Here is a 24,565-nt window from a genome sequence, read left to right on the forward strand (position 1 = left end):
AGAAGCATGATAGGATTGCTAAATTGTATTGAGTGCCTAGATGAGATTGGTGACTCTACAGATGCAGAGTATGTATTCCTCTCAGCTGCATTTAAGAGTTTGGGTGCAGGCAGGGAGAAGGTAAATAACAGGATGGATGGCTAGAAAGTAGATGAAATTATAGGACTATAGAACACGGGTGTTTAGAGAAGAGAGTCTTTGAAAGGCTGGACCATGAAATATAGGACAGGAAGTAAAATGACATACTGTAGGGGCGTCTGGGTGGCTCTGTTGGTTAAGAGTCCAACTTTGTCTCAGGTCATGATCTCACAGTTCGTGGGTTTGAGCCCTGCGTTGGGCTCTGTGCTGACAGCGCAGAGCCTGGAGGCTGCTATGAGTTCTCTGTCTCCCTCTTTCTCTCCCCCTCTGCCACTCATGCTCTGTCCTCTGTCTCAAAAATAAATAAGCATTAAAAAATTTTTTTAATGACATACTGCAGATAAATCTAGATGGATAGAGGTGGGAAAAAGAGGTCACTGTTTAGTGGGAATTTCTGTGCTATATGCATTTGCCATAGATGATTCCTATCATGAGCTAAGAATTCTCACTGAGGATTAGAATTCTAAAAAACAAGTCCTAGGTGTGTATATATATATATAAATAGATATATACAGATATAGATACATGAAAGAAACTTAATGCTTTAAATGTAGAATTAATTTAAAATCTAGGTGTTGCTTTAAAAAAAAGAATGTCAGAAAATTAGTAATTACTACTTTAAAAAATGTCAATAACCTAGGAATGGGATAGTAGTGGTATTGGTGGGAGTGAATTCTTAGCTCTAATCCTCAGTAAGAATGATATATGGCTCTTTTCCAGTCTGTTTTGGTCATGGATTTTGGAATATACAGGGAAGGAACTATATAAAAGTTAACATAATTTGGTACAACTCCAGGAAAATATTTTTGGTTATAATAATAAAGGAGATAAATTGAGAAATTAGTTGCTGACCTCTTTAAGGACTTCAGTAGCTGAAAAATAAATTTTACTATGTGTGCATTTGTCCGTAAGAAAAGAGAAGTAATAGAAACTAGAGAAAGCAATATAAAAGGGTGAGGAGGGGCACCTGGGTGGCTTAGTCGGTTGAGCATCCAACTCTTGATTTCAGCTCAGGTCATGATCTCACTGTTTTGTGGGTTTGAGTCCTGCATCCTGCTCTGTGCTGATGGTGCAAAGCCTGCTTGGGATTCTCTCTCTCTTCCTCTCTCTCTCTGCCTCTACCCGACTTGCACTGTCTCTGTCTCTCTCAAAATAAATAAATAAACGGTAAAAAAAAAAAAAAAAAAAAAAAAAGTGAGGAAAAGTAAGATAGAAAACTAAAATATATAGGGTAAAACATGTAACTGAGTGTTTTATTTTAGGCCCAAATACTGTTTTCTGTTTGATGTGGGAAAGAAGTTGAGGCAAGGAGGTGCCAATAAGGAGAAAGCAGAGGGAACTAAGAAACTGGAGGCCTCTATAAATTCAAAATGCAGGTGGAATGCAAGGAAAGAAATGGGGGACAGGGGGAGGAGGCAAAATAAAGGAAGGTTGACCTGGTACCTTGCAGAGGTTCCTTAGTGAAAACAGTGGAAGAGATAAAAAGATACAAGATTATAGTCAAAAAAAGGAGAATAATTGTGGCTACTTTCAGGCTTTGGTGGCTGAAGATGAAGCTCTTTGGGATTGAAGATCTAAGTAAACTAGGAAGCTGGAGAAGATCATCAATATAGATGCTAAAATTGCCAGAGACGACAGTGGGGAGAAGTAAGAAGATGAGCCTAGTGCAAATGTTCCATACCTTAGCAACCAGGAAGGTATAGGTATAGATTTCAAGGGAAGATGTTGATAAATGGTGGCCATGGAATGTTTCTCCAAAAGCAGCTATATGGAATAAGATCTCTGTAGACCTCTTTGCTCTTTGAGTAGGAAGTCGAAGGAGTACCACTTGAGAGACCATGGTAAAAAGGAGATGTAGTGGGGGAAATAGTAAAGGTAAAGAGATGCAAGGAGTGCTTGAAAAACAAGGTAGAAAATATAGGGGAATATATAGATAATGAGTAGGGGCTAGAAGATTATGGGCAGCCAGCAATGAAGTTATTGTGGAGGGAGGGAAGGGCTTAGCTGAATGAAAGTACTGGAAGGCCTTTCTACGGAAAGGTAGTTTGTACCTTAAGCAGCCTTGATGTATACATACTAGGGAAAGGAAAACTAGCAGTTGCTGGATAGACTAAAGCATTGGCCTCCAAACTTGTCTCATCATTCCCTGAGGGTGAAATTGAGCACACTTCATTATATGTGTTATCAATTATATGTCTACACTGCTATCATTCTGTGTATTAATAGCGTATTTTTAATAAAAAATTAAAAATAGAAATTCTTATATTTTTTCCCTATATTCCACTATTAAGACCTTTGAGACATGTTAGTAATTTAGGGCATGGGTACAAAGCCTATTCAGTTTTATAACTGCAGGATAATATAAAAAGAACAGATTCCAAGGTTCCAGTTGGAATGTTGGTGTTGATGACATGACTTCTGTAGTCTTATAAGCTAGGCACTGACTCTTGTCACCTAATCTGTAACACAAACCTTTTGTCTGTGATTATGGAAATACGTAACAGTAAATACCTTGCTTCTGGTTTCCAGCATAGAAATTTCAAGGAATTGTTTTTCTAGTATATTGGAAGGATTCTTCTCCATATTAGCCCTTTGGTCAGCACCTCATAAAACAGATTGTTCTGGATAAGTAAATGCTGTGCTTTTTAACTATAAAAAGTTTGGTCAATAAAAAGGTTAGGCCATATTCCCCTTGAGCACTCAGGAGGAATGGCAGGTTTACTCTTTTCATCATGGACATTTTAATGAGGAGCTATTCTCCAGAAAATATGTATAGTAATCAGCCTATACCATGAGTAAATTTAAAAAAAACCTTTCTGTACCTATCATCTACATAGATGATGTATGTAATAATATAGTCTTAAGTGACAGATTGCTTCTCAGTTTTCATTAAATTACTAATACAACTGTTTGAGGTAGATAATTGTCCTTTTAGTATTGGCTTTGGGATTCATGGATGATTCAGGTGTTTCATTAGAGTACGGAATTTGACAATAATTTTGAGGCTATCAGAAAGGTATCTAATACCGTCTTGAAAACTAAAAAAAAAAAAAAAAAAAAGCCTGTAGGTGTGGGGGTGTGTTTCCTGTCAAAGTTGGAAAGGGATTGGGGAGAAGTAGATGGGGAAGGAACAAACAAAATTCATCTTTAGTCTGAACTTTCATATGCCAAGATTCAACCTACAGCAAGGTTTAATGGCTTTATAAACCCCTGAAAATGAGAGATTACTGTGGAATTGCTGATAGATCTTTAACTCTAACAGTACATGTGTGTTGCATTATTACATTATTAACCTCAAGGATAGAAGACAGTTTCAAGCCCTAGAATATTGATCAAAGGATTGAACACAAAGTATACATTTTTATTTTAATAATTCCTTGCCTGGGGTAATATTTGAAAAAGTGACACAAGAATTAGAACCACATGATAGCATTGGTATTAGCTGAAAACAAAATTTTTTAATGTTTTGGAATTTCATAAGCCTTTGATGTACATCTTCACTGTATTTTAAGCTAATGACACAGAACATTATCACAGGCCCTATGGGAGAGATTTTATATTATGTATATAAATTATATTATGTATATATAATTTTTTGGTAGTAACTATGGCACCATTCCTCAGAGACCTTGCTTTTTAAAAGTAGGTTAATGCATGAGATACCACAATCTAAATGTAGTCCAATAGATTATCTTAGTATGTTTTCTGAGGCATTCAAGAATGGAGTTGAGGACTAAGGAGATTTAAAAAAGGTAGTTGAGGTTAAAGTTGCAGCAATGACCTTTAGCTCATCACCTGATGTTTCCTTTAACCATTGTTCTCCTGCCATGCCTCGCCACCTCAAATCTTTTTTTTTTTTTTTTTTTTTTTTTTTTGGTAATGGAAATAAGGTTTGAGAGAAGAAATTTTGACATATGGTAAACCTGACCTAAACACATCAAGTTCCTGTACACTGAACTGTAAGTGTATATTTTAAAACCCTGAGGAAGGTGCTCTGTGGCAGGGAGGAGCTTATCTGCATTTCAAATTCAGGATTTGAATTTGAATTCATGGTCTGGATACACACAACACTGATAAGGTTCTTGCTTCAGGGGAAACGAAGTTGGTAGGAATAACAAGGAAATTTACTTTTCTTCTGATGTTTCAGATTTTGTATAATGGGCACAGTATTACCTATTATAAATAAAAGAACCTGATAGATAAACTTTAACATAGATAATTGCTTATTGTCTCTAAATTAATCCCCCCTTTCTTATTTTCTTCAGGTGTTTGCAATGGCTGCTGCTGTGAACTTGGAACTTGATCCTATTTTTTTGAAAGCACTTGGCTTCTTACATTCAAAAAGTAAAGATTCTGCAGAAAAGCTAAAGGCACTACTTGATGAATCTTTGGCTCGGGGCATTGATTCAAGTTACCGTCCATCTCAAAAGGTACCTGCAAGAATTAAAAGCTTGGGGGGAGTTTTGTAAGGCCTGCAGTAGAACAGTGTTAATATTTAGATCATCTTAAAACAGTCTCCCTGCCAAAATAATCTTTCATTGTGGCATGAAGAAATTATATTCTTTAGTGTTCTATTCTTCCTTCATGTTTTCAGAGAACTTTTACTCTACATGGAAAAGTTAGCTGGGTGTGAGGGATACTCTGTTCTACTTTATGTGTAGGGAAACCTACTTATTTATGATTTAATTTCTAATTGTTTCTCATCCCCCCAAAATTTTAAGCTACTGGATGAAACCGTGACTTGTAATTATTCTCTAATGTTTTAATGTTTAATGAAGTAAAAGGACAAAGTTTGCAATGAAGTACATTGAATATGGATAGGATACTTTAAGGGGAAAAGGAGGTATATGGATAAATTATGACAACTATGTGGCTCCAACTTTGATAATGACAAAGCAGCCAAACAACTTTATGTGAAAAGAGTATACATTTTGGAACCAGACAAACCTGTTTTGAATCCCAGTTTGCCTCTTACTAGTTGTGTAGTAATAGATAATGTATCTTGAACATTTATTGTGTTTCAGGTATTTTTCTGCTTGGTGTGTGTGTATAATTAATTTTAATTGTGATAATGATCTTTTGAAATAGGTGTTATTTATTTTCATTTAAAAATAAGGAAACCAAGGTACACAGTAACTTCATTTCCCCCAGCCTCTATTTCTTCATTAGTAGAATGGAGGTAATAAGGATTACCTTGCAAAATTGTGAAAATTAAATGAGATAAAGCATGTAAGCCACCTAGTGCAGTATCTACCCGGTACATAATAGGCTCTTAGTGAATGGCAGCATTTATTATATTTGTAATACCTGAGACATTCTTTCAAACCTTTCCAAAGCTCTAGAGCCCTGAAACTCCAAAGTCATCCAGGTCTTTGGACCCAGATAACAAGATGAGAAAAGGAAGACAGGATTACATCACTAGCTCAGTCTAACCCACAATCTCAAATTAAAGACAGGCCCAAGTCCCAGACTCAGTGCCCAACACTAGCTCTAGTATTCTCAAGCCTTTTTATTGCCCTTTGAATAGTAGCGCCATTGTGTCCTCATTTCTTCTACCATTCTCATTCTGGTAAATTCAGTGAGTTCAAACTTGCCAAATTATACAGCTCTACAAAACACACTAGTAAGTTCATTCTGCTCTGAATGTTGATAATATCCCAATAGGTAAAACCTATTATTACTAAAGAAGCAGTACTGTATTTTGAGATTCTCAAACAGAAGTTCATCTATTAAAGTACATGAAAAATTTGTTTTGATTAAAAAGCCTCCTGCCCTTAGATTTCTAACTAGAGTTACTTCTTATTGATCAGTTTAGAGAAAATACTGTCAGGTATTTAAAAACCGTAGATTCATTTCATTGTAGCCTTCAGCTGCCATTTACATCTCTAGAGAGAGAATCACCTGGAGGCAGTGGTATGCTTACAAACATTGACAGCTGGCTCTCCAAGTGTAATTGCAACATAAAAATCAGTTGATATCTTCATTTACATCGTTCAGTAAGTCCTATGTGAAGTAATGAACTTAGATGGGACCCAGTCAGTTAAATGTCTGACTCAGGATTTCAGCCCAGGTCTTGATCTCCTTGTTCGTCAGTTCTAGCCCCATGTTGGGGTTTTCTTTCTCCCTCTCTCTGCCCCTCCCCCTCTTGCTCCTAACCTCTCTCAAAATAAACTTAAAAAAAAAAAAACAAAAAACTTAGAACTTAACTCCTCCGCCAATGACTTGTAACTTTTTTGCTGAATTAGATAATAGTTTTCAAATGTCTACAAGATTATGTTTTTCGTTTTTTTATGTTACACTTTTAAATTAATCTGCATTGCTAACATTTTTTCCATCCCTTTCCTAAGTCTACATGAATGGTCACCAAACTTTCTGTAAAGTATCAAATAGTAAATATTTTAGGCTTTGTGGGCCACATGGTCTCTGGCACAACAATCTAATTCTGCCATGGTCGCATGCAAGTGCCACAGATAATACATAAAATGAATGAGTATTGCTGTGTTCTAATGTAACGTTATTTATAAAAAACAGGCAATAGGCCAGATTTGGCCTCCAGGCCTCAGTTTGCCAACACCTCCTCTAGACAGCACAATAAATCAAGTGCAACTACCAAGAAATCGAAAGCCCCATTCTTTATCCCTTCCCCATTTCTTCCTCCTTGGAGGTTGCTACTGTTCTGAATCTAATGTATATCGTTCCTATTTGTATTTTTCTACATTTATCTGCTGTCTCAAAAAAGTAGACTGCACTCAGATGTGCTAGTTTTATTTAGAATGGTAGGAAATGCCCTCCTTTTTTGAAGGGCGATTCCAAGAGGTATCTTATACATAAACTTTTTATACTATTAGTAATACATAGCAAGTGTAAATATCTGCAAAGTGGTAATGTAAGAACAAGGATTGGAAGCATAAAACAGAGTAAGAAGACAAGTCAGGGGTGCCTGGGTAGCTCAGTCCATTAAGCATCTGACTTCGGCTCAGGTTATGATCTCGTGTTTCATGTGTTCAAGTCCCACATCAGGCTCTGTGCTGACAGCTCATAGCCTGCAGCCTGCTTCGTGGATTCTGTCTTGCTGTCTGCCCCTCCCCTGCTCGTACTCTGTCTCTCTCTCTCTCTCAAAAACTAATCAAATGTTAAAAAGAAAAAAAAAATTTTTTAAATAAAAAAAAGACAAGCCAGAGACTGGGTGAAAATATTTGTAAATTATATGTCTGATGAAGGACTTGTATCCAGAACCTATAGAGAACTTTTTTTAGAGTCATTAATAAAACAAACAACTCCATTTTTTAAAAAGGACAAAACATTTTAATAAAAACTTCTAAACAAAATAACGTATGGTAGACAAGCACTTGAAAAACTATTCAACATCATTAGACATTAGGTAAATGGAAATTGAATCCATAGTAATACACTATTATATACCTATTAGAATGTCTAAAAGTAAAAAGAGGATGTGTTGATGAGGATGTGAAGGAACTAAGACTCTCATATACAACTGGTGGAAATGGAAAATGGCATAACACTTTGGAAAATGGTTTGGCAGTTTTTTAAAAAGTTAAACATACACCTCATATAATCCAGCCATTTCACTCCTAGACATTAATTGTGGAGAAATGGAAGTAAATATCCATATAAAGGTTTGTACATGAATGGTCATAATAACGTTATTTGTAATAGCCCCAAACTATAAACAAGTATCCACCAATGGATAAATGGATAAACAAGTGGTATATCCATTCAGTAGAATATTACTCAGCAATATATAAGGAATGAACTATTGCTATACTGCACAATATGAATCAATATCAAAATAAGTAGACTGAGTGAAAGAAGCCAGAAAAAGGAGTACACACTGTATGATTCTGTTCATATAAATTTCTAGGAAATGTAAATTAATTTGTAGTTCCAGAAAGCATTGTTGCCTGAGGATGGGGGGACATAGTTTCTCTAGGATGTATGCCTCTAAGAGTAATTATAGTGGGCCACAAGGAAACTTTGGGGGATGATGAATATGTTTATTATGTTGATTGTAGTGCTGGTTTCACATGAAACTTAGCAAATTTTATACTTTAATAGATGCGGTTTGTATATCAATTATTTCTCAATAAATCTGTTTAAAGAAATGGATGTTACATTGGCCAAACAAGATAATTTTTAACTGAAAATCGTTTACATTTGTGGTCTACTTTCTACAATTGGTTAGAACAGTTGATTATAGGTATCTTTTTATTTCATCTCTTAGGATGTGGAGCCACCCAAAATTTCAAGTGCAAAAGCTATTTCTGTTAAGCAAGAGCCCAAAACATCCTCCAGTCTTCCTTCTGGCAATAATAATGGCAAAGTCCTCACAACTGAAAAAGTAAAGAAGGAAGCTGAAAAGAGACCAGCTGATAAAGTAAGAATTTAATCTAGTTTTTAAAAAAGGAAATCAATTGTGCTTATAAGCAGGAACAATTCTTTGGTGTTCACTTCTTTTACATAATAGTAGGTAAAAGTACACAATAATTACCCAGTAAACATATTTGGATAATTATAGATGTCGGTTTTTTGAAAAATCAGTAAAACTTAGAAACTGTTTTTTTTAACCATTTATTGAAGTCATTGGCAACACGCAGTTGAGCCCTAGGCGATGTGCTAATTTCAAGTATAAACTTTAATCCAAACTTAAATATTAAATATTCTAAATGGAACAGTTGCTGAGAAGAAAAGATAGGAAGGAATAAGTGACTAAATGTGAAATTTGTTACAAGATGATGTGTACCTTAACAGAGCTACAAATAAGTCTTGGATTGCCTATTTTGAATGATTTTTGCACATAGTCAATTATTGAGATTTTAGCACTTCGTAAAAAATACATTAAAAAAATCTTTAGTAATCCCTGCCCTTAAAGTGGAGTATATTAGTCCCAAATGTTTTCATACTTGTGATAAATATTGGCTATTCGTAAACTATATTGTTTTCTGTGCTTTTAAATTTATATAAATGGTATCATACTGTACATGTATATCTTTTGGCAACTTTTTCATCACTCAGAAATGTGCTTTTGAAATTCATCTGTGTTGATACATGAAGATCTATTTCTTTCAGCTACCATGTAACATTTATTCAGTAAGTAAATCAGTTTATCCATTTCCCTACTGATGAGGAGTTAGTTTATTTCTCTTTTTTTTCTAGTACAATGGCACTTCAGTGAGCTGCTTTAAAGATAAATTCTTTGTGCACATGGTGATAGTTTCTATAGGATGCATATCCGTAAATGGATGTAATAGGATAGGCACCTCTTCAACATTACTAGACATTGCCAATTACTATCCAAAGTGCATGTACTAAATTTATATTCTCACGAATAAAGTATAAGAATTGCAAATTCTCCATGTCTTCCCAGACTTTTTAATTGTTGCCAATCTGACAGATACATCTATAACATTTATATCTTAAAGAGAGGAGCCAGAATTTGCTTTGAAGTAAATATGGCAATATCTGGATAACTGGTAGATAGTTTGCTATTTACTTCTTTTCAATATGTTTTAAATATTGGTAGTTTATAATTTAAAATATTTAAAATAAAAACTACCCTTAAAAATAGCCTTGTTAGTGCTGTGGCTTTTCAGGGCATATAAGTAAATCCATTGAGCTTCCAAAATTCTTTAATGGATAAAAGAATAAAAAGACAAATACAGTTACATGCTAAAATGTTCTGATTTTTATTTCTACCTTGCTGGTTTCTTTTAATGTATTGATGATGAATTTATTATAAGTCTTCTACAGATCTTTAGTGTTTATATCTGCCCCTAACTATCTATGTCAAAATATCTATCAAGTGGACTTGATCATTGTGCAGTGTCTATCTTATCCATCTCTCAGTGATTTAAAGTTTATTCTAACATGTTACTTACTAATTGGGTGCTTTTTATAGATGAAATCAGACATCACTGAAGGAGTTGATATTCCAAAGAAACCTAGATTGGAGAAACCAGAGACACGGTCCTCTCCTATTACTGTCCAAACTAGCAAGGATTTAGCTATGGCTGACCTTTCCAGTTTTGAGGAGACCAGTGCTGATGATTTTGCCATGGAGATGGGATTGGCCTGTGTTGTTTGTAGGTAAGTTTTCACAGGTTCTTTTGTTTTCATGAAGAACAAAGAAAAAGAAAACAAAATCAGACCAATTGTTGGGTGGGTTTTTTTTGTTTTTATTATTTGGTGGTGGGTAGTAGATAGATGAGTAAATTATTCTCTGTGAACTGCCCCATATAACAATTTAACATCTTGAAAACTATTAAATATTTTATCTTTCTTACTGTGGCATCTTTAATCTATTATGTCATAGCAGCATTTTCTGCATTCTTGGGTTCTAGAGGGAAACCAATTATTGTGTTATTCTTTAGTGATGAAGAGTATTTAGCAGAGTCAATTATTTCTGTTCTTTTTAAGAAGTCTGTGTTGCTTTATTTTTCCTTCTGAATTGTTGATAGTACTTATAAAATAGGCTGTTATACATCATTTTCTAAACACCATAAAATCATTTCCTAGAAATAATGGAAAAGAAGTAAATGAATCACGTAGATTATTCTGAGTGTTGTTTTAAAACATGGATACATAATTATAAAAACATGAATAATTTTGCTTATTAGGAGATGCACTGTAGAAATCTGAATAACTGAATTTGAAACTCCTTGATGCAAAGGGCTATATTTTTAATTGTTAATGGTTTTTACTGCCTAGCACAACAAAAGATTACCATCTTTGTTGCTGTTTTCTTCATGAAAATGTTAGATTCTGGTGCATTGGAACTGAGTAAATAACTAAGTTTTTGTGAGCCTTGTAGAGAATGAGTTAATGTATTTCTGAATAGAAACATTTGTTACAGCTTCATTGTTTTCACATATATTTATTTCAAACTTCATCTACCATAAAGTTTATCACTTTTAAATAAGAAATAAATGGTATAGTAATAATGGAAAGAGAACTAGTAACTGTAACCTTCCATTTGGAGAGTTCTTATGATAGTCTAAGTCTGTGGTGAGTGCTTTTTGAGCTGTTGGAATTCATATATATATATGTATTTGTGTATATATATACATATACATATATATATATTTAAGTATTTTGAGAGAGAGAGTGGGGGAGGGACAGAGAGAAGGTGAGAGAGAATTCCAAGCAGGGTCCACACTGTCAGCGCAGACCCTGACACAGGACTTGATATGACAAACCACAAGAACATGACTTGAACCAAAATCAAGAGTCAGCCACCCAGGCGCCCTAGAATTTATATTTTATTGATACACGTCCTATTCAGCTGATAACACATGTATTTATTGAACACCCATATTTGCACAGCAATATACTAAACACTGTAGATAATTGGGTCCTATTTCCACCTTTATATATAAGTCAATTTAAATATATAGACAACTTATTTTTAATGAACTTGTATGTTAATGAAGAAGAAAGAACAGCATGTAGGTAACAAATATAAAGGAATATAATAGAAGTATAGAGAAAATATTATGAGACTGTTGGACAACTAGCCAAAGTCTACTTTCTGGGAAAAAGAAAAAAATTACAATGCGAAATGGCAAAGAGAATATAGCCAAATTCAGTTACTGAGGCACCTTGTGTTCATAGTTGAGCACAAGCTTTAAAAACTCTAACATGTGCAGGCTACATGTTAGAGCTTATTATTTTCTTGTTTGGTGTTCACCTTCTTTAATATATCACATTTACAAAATCAACCCTAAAATGGCTTTAAATTGTTGCATTCAAATAAGTGCAGTGTTTAATGGTTATTTTCTTAGGCAAATGACGGTGGCATCTGGAAATCAATTAGTAGAATGTCAGGAGTGCCATAATCTCTACCACCAAGACTGCCATAAGCCTCAGGTGACAGACAAGGAAGTGAATGACCCTCGCCTTGTGTGGTATTGTGCCCGATGTACCAGACAAATGAAAAGAATGGTAAGAATCTTTTTTTTCTCTATTTTAAATGGTCTCTGTCATTTTTTTGCTGATAATTGCTTTTCAAAATAAACATTTGAACCTTTAAGTTAGTTGAAAAAAAAATTACAAATACTGATTATTTAAATGTTTGTATGTATAGTGTATATGTATGATTTATGTATCTATGCCTAAACTCTTAGACCATGTTATATCCATTTTTCTCTGTTCAGCTTTTAGCTTATTCTATTATAGATAAACAAGATTAGAGACTCACAAAATATTAATGTTTGTTACTAGTATGTCAGTGTATTTACAAACATTTAGAAATACTACAAAGCACTGTGGGAAATGGTGAGATATAAAGCCCTGGTCTTTGGTGAGTCTGGTAAGGACATTTTGAAAATGTCTGTTCCTGAGTGGCTGAAACCATCAAACTCACAAGCTGTTTACAGAGACATTATTTGTATATGCATCTGTGTCTTTCCATGTGTGTTTCTCTATTCTTCTGTCTTTTCCTTCTCATTGTCTTTGAGTGACCATTTATCTCATTTTCCCAATGTACTTTCATTTTCTACTGCTCACTAACATAACTGCCTTTAACATCATACTGAAATGCGTTTCCATTTGTTATATTGGATAACATTGTAACTTTTATTCATTTAAAAAATAGATAAGTGAACTTAATTTTCCTTTAAAGAAATCCAGTGACTTATTTGCTTCTCCTCTTCTTCCTTCCCTTAGAGTAGGGATTCTTGATAGAAGAATTTTCATGTCTGTTAACCAAATAAATTTCTACATAGACTTTTCTGGTCAAATGTATCTTTTTTAAAGTTAGGAATATTTAGTTAAAAGTAAAAATTCAGGATACCTATTTTACTTTTCAGTCAGTTAAATCAGAAATAGGAAATGTTTGGGGCACCTGGGTGGTTCAGTCGGTTGAGTGGCTGACTTTGGCTCAGGTCATGATCTCGCAGTTTGTGGGTTCAAATCCTGCGTCAGGCTCTGTGCTCACAGCTTGGAGCCTGGAGCCTGCTTCAGATTCTGTGTCTCCCTCTCTCTGACCCTCACCACTCAGCTCTGCCTTTTTCTCTGTCTCAAAAAATAAACATTAAATATATATATAATATGAAATGTTGTTATTTCCTATTAATCTCACTAGTATGTATACTTTCAGTTTGTAACAGGGATTTTCTGTGACAAGGTATAATTTTTCTTAGTCTGATTTTTATTTAGTTTATTGTTTAAACTAGTCTTCCAGGACCTCAACCAAATGATTATGGGTGAGCAATATAGTGCATTCCAGGGCACTGACAGAAGTAGTCACTAAGAATTGATAATAGTAAAAATAAATAATTTGTGACCATAATGTCTTTCTTTAGTACACTTTCAAAGGTTTTTTTTACTGTTACTCTATTGTAAAGTTTCAAGTAAGTAAACACTACTCTCAAAGTATTTTCTCCTCCATTTTATATGACTTAGTTTGCACCAAATGTATGTTTATGGTTCTGACCCTGTTTCTGGAATGAACTTCGGCAGCTGACCCGATATCCTACAGTAACTTTAACATCTTTAAAATTGAAATTGTTTTCTTCTCCACTCAGTTTTTCCCCCAGTTGCCTGAATGAGAAAACATTATCCTTGATGCCTCTCTTAATTCCATATTACTTTGTTCACCAAATTTGCTGGTTCTTCCTCTTATCCATTTCTTGACTCTGTTCATTTTGCCCATTATTACCTTGTTCCACAAATCCCTCACTTCTTGTCTGTTGCTTTAGCCTCTTAAGGAGGCTTCTCGCTTCCTTTCAATCCACTTTATTCACTTCAGTTAAAACAATTAGAATTATTCTTCTAAAGTACTTATCTAATTTTATCTACTTAAATACACCCAATGGCTCTCAATTACTTATATAATGAGATTATACACATTAGGGGGAATTTACAGACCTTCTCTCTTTGACCCAAGTCTGTCTTTGTATTCCTTTCTCCCACCACTTCACGTATACACCCGTACACTCTGGCCATGCCAGACTAAGTGTATCATTCCCTGATTATGTGGTGAGCTTTCCTGTTCCCTTCTCCTCTTTTCTTCATCTCAGGTATCCTTTATTCTTTGTCTGCTTTACAAATTAAATGTGTAATTAATTTGATCAGTAAGACCATGTCTCATTCATTGGCATAGCACCAGAGCAGAGCTCAGGACTAGACATGTGCTACATTCTGTTGTTCTCAGTTTAAGGTATGTAAAATGGAGGAAATGTGGGTTAGTACCAGAAATAGTAAGTTTAGTCCATATGTCCAACGGTTAAAGTACTGAATGGAGAGCCATAACTAATGTTAAAACATGATTGGAATTCACTAAGAATAGACTTGGAGAAATACCAAAAGCCATGATCTGAAGTGAGCCTAAAGATCAGGATCCAGTAAACACAAAATAATGAGAGAAAGGAATTTGGAAATAGTGTGGGTGCTACACCTAGTCATTCTAACTATAATTGCTTTCAGTGAGGTTCCGATACGTGCATTGGTTATTGCTCCAAGGAATTTTAGAGATACTATAAATAGCATCTTATATCCCCATTCTCCTCACACTAATTTCTCCAACTAGGGCAGGTTCCACAGTACACATTATTATAGGAAGACCTAGTTAAGAATGTTGTGATAGTGTGTGGCAGGCTCCAAGATCGTTCTTCAGTTCTATAATGTTCTCTTTACCACGTAATGGGTTTTGCCCTAGTGCTATGTTGGAGATTCATATGACTTACTGAATTGGTTTTCAATCTAGGGTAGTAACACACCTACTCAGCAGCATTTAGCAATACGTGGTATTTTTGATTGCTGCCATACTGGCAATTATTGTCCTGAGTGGGGAATTTCATACATTCTGCAATGTGTGAAGCAGTCACCCAATGAAAAATTATAGTACCTTGTTGAACAGCACCAAGTCAGTGATAATATCCTATTTCCCAAAACTAGTATTTACCATCAAAGGACCAAGGGCTTTGGGTGTTTCTTACTCAACTTCTAAGATGGCTAGGTGATATAGAGGAGCCAGAAGATCCAAACATGATCTTCTATGTAGAGGCCTTTTCTTGGCTGCATTATAATGAATCTTCATCTGCTAATGCATACAAGTTAGGTCAGTCTTCAGAGTTTAACCTCTGGAAGATGTGGGTTGAAGGAAATGTAAGCATGAAAGCCATGGTTATGGAACCATGTATTTTTTATTTACTCTGAGGGCTGCATTCTCATAACATGGTTTTGTAATAGAGGATAATATGGCCCTTCTTTACTGCTAGTTGAGATATTTTACCACAGGTAGTCTTCTAGCATCCTTAATAATATTCTTGATCTGAATGTTGCTTTATAAGTGATGTTTGAAAGTAGGTACACTTTCATATGGAAAGCATGTAATATTAAAAAATGGGATGAATTGAAACTTAAGGATCAAAATCATGGTGAAGTAAACCATAACACGAGAAGATTACACAAGAATGCTCAGACAAAACAGGCTGCATTCCAATTTCCAGAAATGGGAACGGACTATTTATAAATTTCCCGATACAGTCCCACATGATCTTCTTAGGATTGTCAAAGACAGTGGACTGGCTCGGAGCATCTTTCCCCATCCAGGATGCATGGGTTCTTCCAGATTCAGTTGTCTAATTAACTATGACTGTCAGCAGTCAACATGTGCCGGACACTGTACTAGACTCTTACATAACATAAATCATCTTCATAACCCACTTTATTTGGAAGAGAATGTAATAAACTACCAAGTTACAAAAAAAAAAAAGGAAAAAATCAATTATTGGTCAAAATAAAACCAAAAATGCTTATAAAGGGATGGGGAGTATAGATTCATCTTTGATAACATAGAAAGTTGTATTTGTGAACTTTCTCAAAGAGTTTAATATGCTTAGTTCTGCAGTGTGGAAAAACTTCAGAAAGATACTTATTTATCAACAATAGTTCTTTATCCACATTCTGTATTTTCTGTATTTAAAACTGCATAATTGATCCAAAGTACCTTTCAACTGACCCTCAGTTACTTAGAGACATGTATCTGAATATCAAGAAAAACACTCTTCTAAGTCTTATTGACCAACTATAATAGATAAATACCCTTCATTACAAGTGAAGCTAACTGGTTACAAATAGTTTGTGATTTTCTTTTTTTAAAGAGACAATTTGTTTTGCCTTGTTAAAATGGTATTTAATCAGCCCTCATCTGCATGATTTCTAAAGCTTAATATTATCTTTACTGTTTAGAAATGAATAAAATATATAAAACCATTCATAGGATGATGATAAAAAATAATTTGTCCAAGAATCTGTATTTTCAGTGTCACCACAATATTTTGTAAATGTTCAACTATACTTTCATTCAATGAGGAGTCCTGTGACAGATTTTTAGTCTTTTTTGTGTGTGTGTGCATTCAGTTAATATTTTGTATCTAATTTAATCCACCGATTTTTTACAGGCTCAAAAAACTCAGAAACCACCCCAGAAACCAGCCCCCACAGTTGTTTCTGTAGCTCCAGCTGTCAAAGATCCATTGGTTAAGAAACCAGAAACTAAACTCAAACAAGAGACAACTTTTCTAGCATTTAAGAGAACAGAGGTCAAGGTACAGTACATTCCATTTTTTTCTAAGATTGGATTTTAATTTAATTGACTAAAAAATACTTACTTGAGGGACGCCTGGGTGGCTCAGTTGGCTGAGCATCCGTCTTCGGCTCAGATCATGATCTCAGGGTTTATGGGTTCGAGCCCTGCGTCAGGCTCTGTGCTGACAGCTCAGAGCCTGGCGCTCCTTCAGATTCTGTGTCTCCCTCTCCCTTTGCCCTTCCCCCGCTCTCTGTCTCTCTCTCTCTCTCTCTCTCTCTCTCTCTCTCTCTCTCAGAAATAAACAGTTGAAAAAAAAAATCCAACATGAAATCGTTTTATGGCAAATAAGTTAAGGCCTTGGCTGTCATGTTGATTCTGATTTAAAGGTTTTGGTATTTTTATGATAAAAGTTAATACATTTTTTACTATGGAAAAAAAATGGTTCCATTCACATATTAAAAAGCAAATGGCTTTCTAACTAAGATAATGGGTAGTTTTTACTTACAGTAAAAATTGAGGAATAGTTGAGAAATTTATTTTCTTTACTGAAAGACTAAGAAATTACTTGGTCTGGATTATTGGTGTTGTTTTTACTTTTGCTTGTCCTGATAGTATTATAAGCCATCTGTCATTCTGTGGAAAAGCAATACCAGTAACAGCAAGCCATTAAACTAAAACGCTATGAACACAGAACTTGCTTTCTGTTTGTACTTCATAAGTGTTGGTCTTTTTAATTACTTCAGATGGGTTTTCTTCTGTGATGTTTGTTGAAAGATCATTTAGCCATATGGCAGACAGTTTTGTGTTTAATAGAAAAGGAAAAAATTAGATTTTTTCATAACTGAAAATTAAGTTTACCACACTTGTGTCCTTTTGCTTTCTTTACTAACTTTTTCTCATTACCTGTGTGCATTCCTCTAGGAATTTGTAATTTATGTGTGGTTTATCTTCTCTGGATAATCTTACGAGAAAGTTACTGTGTAATGTATAATGTGAAAAAATCCTATTGTTTTTCAGAGAACGTGAACAAAAATCTGGGCTTTTCCTCTTACAAATATCTCAGCACTCTATTCTGATTACTTTTCACATGGGTTAAAAATGTTTACATGCAGATGGTATTGAAGGCTACCTTGTAAGAAGTAAAAATGTTTTTTTACCAACTCTCCCAGAGTTCAGGTTTAAAGTATAACAGCATATATTTTAGGCATGGTAATTACCATATTGATAAGTAAATTAGTGTTTGTAGGACTTAATCTTTTACCTGTAATAAATTTTACACTTTTGTGACTCTTCTTAAGAATATAAAGGTAGAGAGCATGCTGGTGAGAAGTTCAGTTTATAATTAATTTGAACAAAGTACATTTTTGCCCAGTGCGGAGGTGAAAAAAATTTGTCCTCGTGTGAATGAGAGCAATATTTATTTATATAGTGACGCTGGTATCACTGTTAGCTTTTGATTGGCCGTGAAGTTAATTAGAGAAACTAAGGTGTTAAATCTTTAAGAAATTCATCTGGGAGTGAGTCAGACCTGCCTAAATGTCACTGTGCAGCTCTTGAGGCGGTTAATAAAATCCTTTATACAGAGCAGGGATCTCTTCTTATGTGATAGTTTCAATGGAAACCTGAACAAATTGTGGAAATAAAGTTATGAAACCTTTTTAATATATCACCAGAGCTGTATAATTACAAATAGTTAACATTGCAAATCTGTATATATTTTGCAATGCAGGAGCTATTTACTCAAAATTGGTATTGGGACATTTTAAAAAAAAACAGATTCTGGGGCGCCTGGGTGGCTCAGTTGGTTAAGTGTCTGACTCTTGACTTTGGCTCACGTCATGATCTCACTGTTTGTGACTTTGAGCCCCACGGCAGGCTCTTGTATGGATAGCGAGGAACCTGCTTAAGATTCTGATTCCCTCTCTCTGTCCCTTCCCGACTTGCTCACTCTCTCTCAAAATAAACAAAAATAAACTTAAAAAAATTATTTAAAAAATGAATTCAGAATCTGACACATTTACTCAATAAGTAATTATCAAATAAATCTGTTTATCTCAGACATCTTCTAAATTTCCTGGGTATGAGCATTTTTATTCATTAAGAGTGGATTCTGTTTTTGAAATGATCCACAAGCCATTTGGAGCAAAGTCTAAAGAATAAGGTGCTTTACTGAGCTAGATATTACTTTATTTAGGTGAAAAACAAGTTAAAGCATTAAATCTGATTTTTCTGATAGACCTTGTAACTGAATCTAAAAGCAATTCCCAAAAAGGAATTTCATACATTTCTTTTTCAGAATCATTAGAACAAGAATATGGCATCCCAGAATTTCTGCTTTGGAAGTGGTAGCATCCATTAGCTATGAATAAGTTTAATGTTTGTGTTTTTTGGTTTTTGGTTTTTGTTGTTTTTTTTTTTTTTTCAGATCAGTTTCATAAGAACTTAATTTGGTGGTGTGATTTAAATTTCCCAAACCATTACTTCTGTATAAAAAGTCCAAAATTAAACTTGTTATATATTTAAGAATATTACATTATGTATTAATTATACTTGGCTCTAAAGCAATATTTATCTTGTTTTTTAGACATCCACGGCTATTTCAGGAAATTCTTCTAGTACCAGTGTTTCTTCTTCAGTAACTAGTGGCCTAACTGGATGGGCAGCTTTTGCAGCTAAAACTTCTTCTGCTGGTCCATCAACAGCAAAGTTGAGTTCAACAACCCAAAACAATAGTGGGAAACCAGCTACCTCATCAACTAACCAGAAGCCTGTGGGTTTGACTGGTCTGGCGACATCATCTAAAAGTGGAATAGGTTCCAAAATAGGTTCCAATAACAACACTGCACCCACTGTACCCTTGAAACCACCTCCACCTCTAACTTTGGGCAAAACTGGCCTTAGTCGCTCCGTTAGTTGTGACAATGTTAGCAAAGTGGGTCTTCCTAGTCCGAGTAGTTTAGTTCCAGGAAGCACCAGCCAACTCAGTGGGAATGGAAATAGTGGGACATCAGGGTCCAGTGGAAATACCACTAGCAAAACCACTTCAGAATCAAGCAGCTCTCCCTTAGCATCCCTTAAAGGTCCAACTTCACAAGAATCACAGCTCAATGCCATGAAGCGATTACAGATGGTCAAGAAGAAAGCTGCCCAGAAGAAACTCAAGAAGTAATCTGGCCAAGTAGGTTTTTATTTGACATTACCCTAAAATCTTATTATTAGGACATAACCTGTAATATACTATAATTTAATAAAAATTTTCACAATGAAATTTCTATTATTTCTTACCTTAAAATGCTAAATGTTATTTAACAAAATTTGGAAATCTTTTTATTTTAAATCTCTTTACCATTTTTAAGTTTCCATGGTGTGTGAAAACACTGACTAGCATGATTAATTCTTTGGGTTCCTGGGTGGCTCAGTCAGTTGAGCATCCGACTCTTGATCTCAACTTAGGGTCATGATCTCACAGTTCCTGAGTTCAAGCCCCATCACAGCATGGAGCCTGCTTGAGATTCTGTCTCTCCCTCTTTCTGCCCTTCCCTGTTCACACTCGTTCTTTGTCTCTCTCTCTCTCTCTCTCTCTCACTCTCACTCTCTCAATAAATAAATAAATAAATAAATGAACTAAAAAAAAAAAACCACAAAGTAATTAATTCTTGATGAGAACTTCTAGAATCCCAAGAGACTGGTAGTATATGTGAATTTTTTTAAAAAAGGAATAGTTCATCTTCTAGCAAAGCCCTAAGAATTAGGGTTTTGAATTAGGTGCCTTATAAGATGGCAGGAATGCCACTTTATTATAAAGTTTTCTACTTTCCCCTCAATATTCCAGATATTCATTGTTAGTCCCCAGCCTCATTTCATGATTCTCCCTCTTACCCCAAATATTTCATCTCCCCATTTTCAAAATTAACTTTTTATAACTGATTTCTCACATTTCTGTATTATACCTTTTTTATCACTTCATATAATTATTTAGGGATGTATCTCTTCTGTAGATTGTGAACTCCCATGCCCTTTTAATGCAATATTTTTCTCCCATTGCCCACTTTTCCTCACATTGCCAGTCTAACATCTGCACATAGTTAGTACCTAATAAAGTTGAGTTTTGATTTACCCTGATTATACACACACCTGAGAATTCTTGAGCAAAATATCCACTCCAAAACAATTCCTGACTTGTTTACATGCTGGTAGTTTCTTCCTATACCATGAAAAGAAAAAGGGCTGCTTTATTTCTATTGCCCAAATGTATTGTAACGTTTCAATTTTAGTTACCTTTGTATAAAAGAAGCTCCTATATCATGATTAAATCTTGAAATTATTTTGATGTGTGTGTACATTGTTAAATCACAAAATGTGGGGAGTCTGAGCAGTAGCCTTATTTGTAAATTAACAAATTAGCCTACTGTTGTTTTACATATAGTTTTTGACAGAAGATATGAGGCTTTCTGGCCCAGAGAAACAGTTTATTACTCACAGGAAAATTCAACAGCCATTTCATACTTCATGAATACCTCATTTCATCCAGAAACTGGAAGTCCAAAATTTCCTTCATTCATTAGACTATGAGCAGCCTTATTTCTTCAACTTTGATATGTGCTACTAAATCTTTAAAACCTCTAATCTCAAACCGAGTCCCTTAATCTCTAGCTTTTTCTAACAATTTCTAAAATATATTGATATGAGATTTCTGTGACAATAAAAGGAAAGCTACTATTTTAAACTACCCTTAAATAATGGCACTAAATTATTCATAGTAAAATAGAATCCAAGATTGAGATAATCCCATTACTTACATGTGGAGTAAACATCTATTTACATGTTGAAAATCTGCCTACAGATGTTTCTGTTTTGAGAAACAGATTTCTGTGGATTAAACATAATTTGGCATGAGCCCCAAATCCCCATTAGGATCAAAAAGACTATAAAAAAAAAAAAAAAAAAGGAAAACCCATAAAATCATCATATTTGTTTATAGGTCAGGGCTAGTTTGACCTAAACTGGACAAAACGATCTGATACAAGCTAAGCTCGAATTAACAGTTCGTGTGACTGCAGTACCTATGAAAACTTAAAGCCGTAATGTACAGTTTGCACACTGGCACTTGAAGGGGAAAATTTTATCCCATCACAGCCAGAACACATGTACTGGAAAGAGTTGAGAAGAGACGCAACTTTTAATTTCTGTAGTATTTCAGAGAGGATGTTAGAAGCCTTTTAGGAAGTTATTTTTCATTGAGCATGGCTCTTTGTATAGGTTGTATGTGCATAAATATATATTTGGAATCTGTACATATGTGTAAGTATGCAAACATCTAGTACTGTATATAATTCAGTTTGATATTTCATACAGGTATTTTTATATTAAAGTTTTCTTCAGGTAGATCTTAGACTGATTTTTTCCATACCATTTTTTTTTCCAAAGGTCATGCTTTTATTTATTTTTTTAAATATAATTTGTTGTCCAGCTGGCTTACATATAACATCCAGTGCTCATCCCAACAAGTGCTCTCCTCAATCCCCATCACCCATTTTCCCCACTCCCCCACCTCCCCCTATCCACCCTCAGTTCGTTCCCTGTATTTAAGAGTCTCTTGTGGTTTGCCTCCTTCCCTCTCTGTTACTATTTTTTTCCCCCTTCCCTTCCCCCATGGTCTTCTGTTAAGTTTCTCAAGATCCACATATGAGTGAAAACAAATGATATCTGTCCTTTTCTGACTTAATTCACTCAACATAATACGTTCCAGTTCCATCCACATTGCTACAAATGGCATGATTTCATTCCTTCTCATTGCCAAGTAATATTCCATTGTATATATAAACCACATCTTCTTTATCCATTCATCAGTTCCATACCATTAAGTGAGCTACAAAGCTTTTTAACTGACCATGTGATGAAAGTCGCCAGCTTTACATTAATAGTATTTATCATTTAATTTATTTTGTTGCACATAGGTTTCCCCACCACCACCACTAGATTTTAAATTGGATGAGGACAGAGATCTTGATTTGCACACCATTAGCACACCATTGCACAGCATCCCACTGTAATTCTCAATAAATATTATGCCAGTGAATGAATAGACCTATAAGTAGGTGAGCCAAAGTAAGCTTTTAGGATTGTAAGCTCAAATCATATTTTAGTAGAAATTTGGTCAATATCACTTTATGCACATTGTGCTTTGTTAGATTTTGGTGACTTAACAAAAAAAAAAAACCACTAAACGAACCCTGGCTTAAAGTCAGAAGACCTGATTTTGAATCCCAGTCCCTCCATATATGAGCTGTGTAATCCTTGGTTTCCTCCTCTATAAAATATAGATGATAATTAATGAGATAAAATGGAAGGCATCTAACATTCTAAGGTTAGGTTTCTGATTCTGATACCTAACAAGGATGTCATGGTACTGTTTATTAGTAACAGATTATTTAATTATACTGTGATGATCACAGGTTGTATAGGAAATACATCATTTTATAAAAATAAATATATTAATACAATAATCTTAAAAATTATATAAAGAATTAGAGAAAGCCATAAATACATTTACACACCTTAGTATTGTTTTCTTGTAAGATAAACTTGACTAAGCATATACCCCCTACATTTTTGAACAAGAGCTACTCATTCTGCTATATGCTAAGGGGTGACTTATTTTACTGAAAAACCGAAGCAAATCTTGCCTATATCAAGAGTGTAATAACAGGAAAGAAGTAGCTGGCCTTCAGAGATGCAGGTTGAATTCCAATGGTCCAGGTGTGAAGATGCGTTATATTGGATAATTTTGTAGATAACAGATAATTTAATGACTAAGTTTTTATATAATTTCGTGTATAGAAGGAAGTAACAGAAAAAAATAGCCTTTAAAAATAGTAACATTCTATAAATAGTAGAATTTCCCCAGAGAATGTAAAGTTGAGTGTCCTTCCAGTCAATGAAATTTAATTACTTCTTCATCAACTATAATGTAAATTTATAGGCTTAATTTGGCTTGAATTTTGTGAGGGCTAGATGTATTCAGTATTGGGCACTACACTGAGTACCTTAAGAAGCCATAGTTAGGACAAACAGGATTTCAGTAAATTAGTTTCCCCACCATGTTAGAATATAAAGATTTTATCTCTGTTCACATGGCTTTGAGAGTGTTTTGCAGTAGACAAAAATCTAAGAAGCTTATGGGCAGTTTTTAATTTCATATGTCAGTAATAAAAACACTGATTTTTGTACATCATCTGAACTATTCATCACAAATAGTGACAGGCAGTTAATAGCCATCTCTAAAAGTCCAAATTATATTTCAGGCAAAATATGAAATACATCAGCACTTAAAAGTATTTCATGCAGTGCTGCATTTATATGATTAACAATGTGCGCTGTATCTCTTCTGCACAGCTCAACCTTCATAGAATTGTTTTATACTAATAGCAAAAGAATATTTTTCTAAAGTACAAGGAATGTTCGGATAGTGGCTTTGTGACTTTTTCACGTGATTTAAGTACCCATGGTAATTTGTATTACTGGATCTTTTATAATTCCGAACATTATTATGTATATTAGAACATCTGTATTTAAAAATAAATACTAAATAAAATGTTTACATACACTTGTTTATTTGTTTTACAAGGGAAAACAGCCACAGAAATTTCTCCTTCATTCTTGGTAAAAATACCCATTTCAGAGAATTCTATATTTTACAATGACATTTAAATTTTAAAATACAAAGAAATAATTGTTTCTTCATGCCTTAATTATAATGATGTCACCAATAGTTTTATCTTTTTAAACTTCTTAAAGACTTACATACATCATAACTATCTGAGTTTCATTTCCCCTATGTTCAACAAAATAATGTCTGACCTCAAAATTATAATTACT

At 34.4% G+C, this 24,565-nt stretch overlaps 1 protein-coding gene across 4 annotated transcripts in view; it reads left to right on the plus strand.

Annotated features, from left to right (window-relative positions):
* INTS12 (integrator complex subunit 12) overlaps window positions 1–24,565 on the plus strand; it is a 35,141-nt gene that overhangs the window by 4,045 nt on the left and 6,531 nt on the right. For 2 of the 4 annotated variants that reach the window (XM_042935772.1, XM_042935774.1), the window contains exons 2-7: window positions 4,404–4,568; window positions 8,381–8,533; window positions 10,055–10,242; window positions 11,937–12,096; window positions 16,560–16,706; window positions 19,272–19,913. In XM_042935772.1, coding sequence (XP_042791706.1) covers window positions 4,413–4,568; window positions 8,381–8,533; window positions 10,055–10,242; window positions 11,937–12,096; window positions 16,560–16,706; window positions 19,272–19,856 — 1,389 coding nt within the window. In that variant the 5' untranslated portion in view covers window positions 4,404–4,412 and the 3' untranslated portion in view covers window positions 19,857–19,913. Of the gene's footprint in view, window positions 1–4,078; window positions 4,098–4,403; window positions 4,569–8,380; window positions 8,534–10,054; window positions 10,243–11,936; window positions 12,097–16,559; window positions 16,707–19,271; window positions 19,914–24,565 lie in introns of those variants that run through there. The other 2 variants (XM_042935775.1, XM_042935773.1) reach the window with 2 other exon arrangements.

The sequence above is a fragment of the Panthera leo genome, chromosome B1 (genome assembly GCF_018350215.1).
Source record: "Panthera leo isolate Ple1 chromosome B1, P.leo_Ple1_pat1.1, whole genome shotgun sequence".
NCBI classification, from domain to species: Eukaryota; Metazoa; Chordata; class Mammalia; order Carnivora; family Felidae; genus Panthera; species Panthera leo.